General features: G+C 32.5%; 1 protein-coding gene across 1 annotated transcript; it reads left to right on the forward strand.

Moving 5' to 3' along the window:
- Positions 1-1,102: 1,102 nt before the first annotated feature.
- On the forward strand, positions 1,103-3,031 carry LOC139425243 (uncharacterized). Its single transcript, XM_071179188.1, has 4 exons — positions 1,103-1,531; positions 1,872-2,183; positions 2,266-2,615; positions 2,719-3,031. The coding sequence occupies exons 1-4, from the start codon at positions 1,103-1,105 to the stop codon at positions 3,029-3,031; spliced, it is 1,404 nt and encodes a 467-aa protein (XP_071035289.1).
- The last annotated feature ends 202 nt before the right edge of the window (positions 3,032-3,233 follow it).

Here is a 3,233-nt window from a genome sequence, read left to right on the forward strand (position 1 = left end):
AAGTTATTTTTATACTTGTATATTTGAGTTAATTTACTACATTTTTTGTTAACTTCATTTATAAAGATAGTGAAAAAATTTTATAGCATGATGATGATGGAACTGAATTTAGTGAACCAGGTTTCGACTTTAATGAATCAGATGATGCGGTAATAATTGTATAACTTTTGTTATTTGTTATTTATATTTGTAATTTATATTTGTTATTGTATAATCTTTGTTTGTTATTAATTGTTATTTGACATTAATATTTTTTCAATCAATAACTCTAATTTAAGGATTTGGGAGAACTTACTCAGGAATTTCTTAGTGGTGGTGATGAGTTTAGTTCTGATACTCAAATGTTTCTGGAAGACGAAGGGAATTTAATGGGAGAAATCTCGCAAGGCTTCGCGGAAGCAACACAAGTTTTCCAGAATCTACCGCTTTATTATCAAGTGGGATCGGGATTTGAGATAATATTTAACTCCATATCATTTTTTTTCTTATCAATTTTATTGTTATTGCTCATCTGTTAATATATTTTAATAATTTAAATAATTATTAAAATTTCTAGCGATTTCTAGCATTATTTAAATTTTATAGCGATTATGTAGCAGATTATTAAAATTTCTAGCATTTTATTAATTTCTAGCAATTTTTAATACTAGTATTATTTTTATATATTTCAACAGAATCGTCCTGGCCCGTCTACTGCAGGGTCTGCTTTTGTTGAGAGGGAAGATTCAGTACCAATCAATGTAAGATCCTTTTGATATATTTTTTTCTTTTTTTGAAATCTAACAATGTATTAAGTTACTTATAATTTTTTTTAAACTCTAGTTAAGACCTGCCATTATGCTCGAGCAATTGTCCCGAAGGCGTACGGAAAAATACAGAGGGGATGAGGTGTCCTTCAGAGCAATCGTAGATCAAGAGAGGCTACCTGCTGATTTTGCGAATACCCCTTTGGTAGATGTGTCAATAGGTTTAGTTCGGCAACTCTTTAGAAATTTTGAAGAAGGTTTCCAGGAATTTAAAGGCGAACGATTTAATAAGAATTTGTATTCAAGCTGATGGTCTCGACAAACCGATTTCCACCACATTGATGCCCGTCTCTGAAATGACAGTCGAGAAAATATTGTCTGCGGTGATGAAGGTGCTGCAGTCGACGAACAGTATTGAATTGGACAATGGTTTCCTCATTGATGTTATTACCATATTACGTGACGTAGGAGCTGGTAGACAACAGCGAGTAATTAACGAGCAAGAGGATGGGTTAAAGAAAAGGTCAATTTTGACAATTCCAATGGATGATGAAGGATTATGCTGCGCAAAAGCAATAGTTTACGCTATTGCTCATTTAGAGAACGACAGGACGGCTATAGAAGCAATGAGAAAGAGAACGCGGCCCGCTCTTATGAACAGAGCGAAAGAATTGGATCGTGCTGCTGGTGTACCGTTGGGACCTTGTACATACCGGGAGATAAAGCTATTTGAAAATTATCTGAATATTCAAATCGTAGTGATTTCAACTACAAATTTAAACAAGGTAAGAATGTTTTTATTATTTATTTAAAATTAGCAACTGCATAATTTTTTTTTCTTCATTTTAGAATTGTGGGAAAAAATACTTAATTTTAATATATAATATTATTTATCGTGTTTTTCATTTCAGATTATATAAAGCATAGATGACGCTAGTAAATTAAGCGTAGGCTTTAATTACCAATTGCTCTGGAAAAATTATAATGTATGATAATTTCAATGTATAATATTATTTATTGTATATTTCATTTCAGATTTTAAAAAGTATAGATGAAGCAAGTAATTAAGCGTAGGCTTTAATTAGCAATTTCTCTAAGTAATTAATTTATTTCATTTCTTATTAGGTTTCATACAAAGATGACACACCAAGGCCCAGGCGTATAACGTTGTGGTTACACAATAATCACTTTGATGTGATTAAAAGCTTGTCCGGTTTTTATGCTTCCAATTTTTACAGCGAAATGTGCGATAAGCCTTGCAAAAATATTGAAGACCACCGTTGCTTGAAAGCTTGTTGGATATGCCGAAGGGATGATTGTGCTACAGACGACATAAAGAAAAGGTGCCCAGACTGTAATCGACTTTGTCAATCACAAGATTGTTTCATTGCCCATAAAGCGAAAACTGGAAACCAGCAATTATCTCTTTGTGATAAGGTATAATTTCTTAATGATATTGTAATTATTACTTTTCCGTGATATTTTTTCCCAAATTTCTTACGTTGTCTATTTGTTTTAGATTTATCAATGCGGAACATGTAAGAAAGTCCTACAGCGAAAGATGTGTCCTCCCTCTGAGCATAAATGCTATAACACAAAATGCCCTTCCTGTAAGAAGTTGATTGTCGCATCAACCCATAGATGCTTTCTGAAGAAGACGGATTCGAAATCACCTTCTGATAAACTAATTTTTTTCGACTTCGAAACTGACCAGTCAACGGGTGAGCATGTGGTGAATCTGGCTGTGGCCCAAACAGCAGACGGTACAGAGTATGTATTCAAAGGCTACGATGCTTGTGACCAATTTTGTACATGGCTGTTTGATAAACAACATAAAGGATATACTGCTATAGCACATAATATGAAAGCGTAAGTAATTAGTTATTTAATTTTAAGGAATTGTTTGTATTTATGGTTAAAAACATTTTTTAATTGATTCAGTAAAATGTAATTTATTATTATTATTTTTTAGTTTGGACGGGCAATTCATTCTAGCCTGGCTTATTGAACAAGGAACAAAGCCAGATATCATTCCAAACGGCAGTTTACTCATGATGATTCATCACAAGGGATTGCAGTTGCGCATTATAGACTCCATCAATTTCATGCTAATGCCGTTGTCAAAACTTCCCATTACCTTTGGTCTTGAGGAATTACACAAGGGGTTTTTCCCTCATTATTTTAACACTCCCCAGAATCAAAATTATATTGGCCCTGTACCAGATGCTGATTATTATTCCCCAAATTCTAAGAATAGCAAGGCTCGAGCGGAATTCTTTAAATAGTATGAACAACAAAAGAATAAAATCTTCAACTTTAAAGAAGAAATTTTAGCTTATTGCAGGTAAGTAAATTTTTTTATTATTATTTTTGCCTACATAATTTTTTTATTTATTTGATTTAAAATATCATTTTATTCTATAGATCTGATGTTGATATTTTGCGACGTTCCAGTCAAATTTACCAAAAAGAGTTCTTAGATGTTGG

Source organism: Parasteatoda tepidariorum, chromosome 3, assembly GCF_043381705.1.
Source record: "Parasteatoda tepidariorum isolate YZ-2023 chromosome 3, CAS_Ptep_4.0, whole genome shotgun sequence".
NCBI lineage: Eukaryota > Metazoa > Arthropoda > Arachnida > Araneae > Theridiidae > Parasteatoda > Parasteatoda tepidariorum.

Excerpts from the sequence above, each read along its gene's own strand:
- LOC139425243 (XM_071179188.1), top strand. The coding sequence starts at position 1,103 with ATGACAGTCGAGAAAATATTGTCTGCGGTGATGAAGGTGCTGCAGTCG. Across the intron at positions 1,532-1,871 it reads CAACTACAAATTTAAACAAG|GTTTCATACAAAGATGACAC; the intron begins GTAAGAATGTTT and ends ATTTCTTATTAG. Across the intron at positions 2,616-2,718 it reads ATAGCACATAATATGAAAGC|TTTGGACGGGCAATTCATTC; the intron begins GTAAGTAATTAG and ends ATTATTTTTTAG.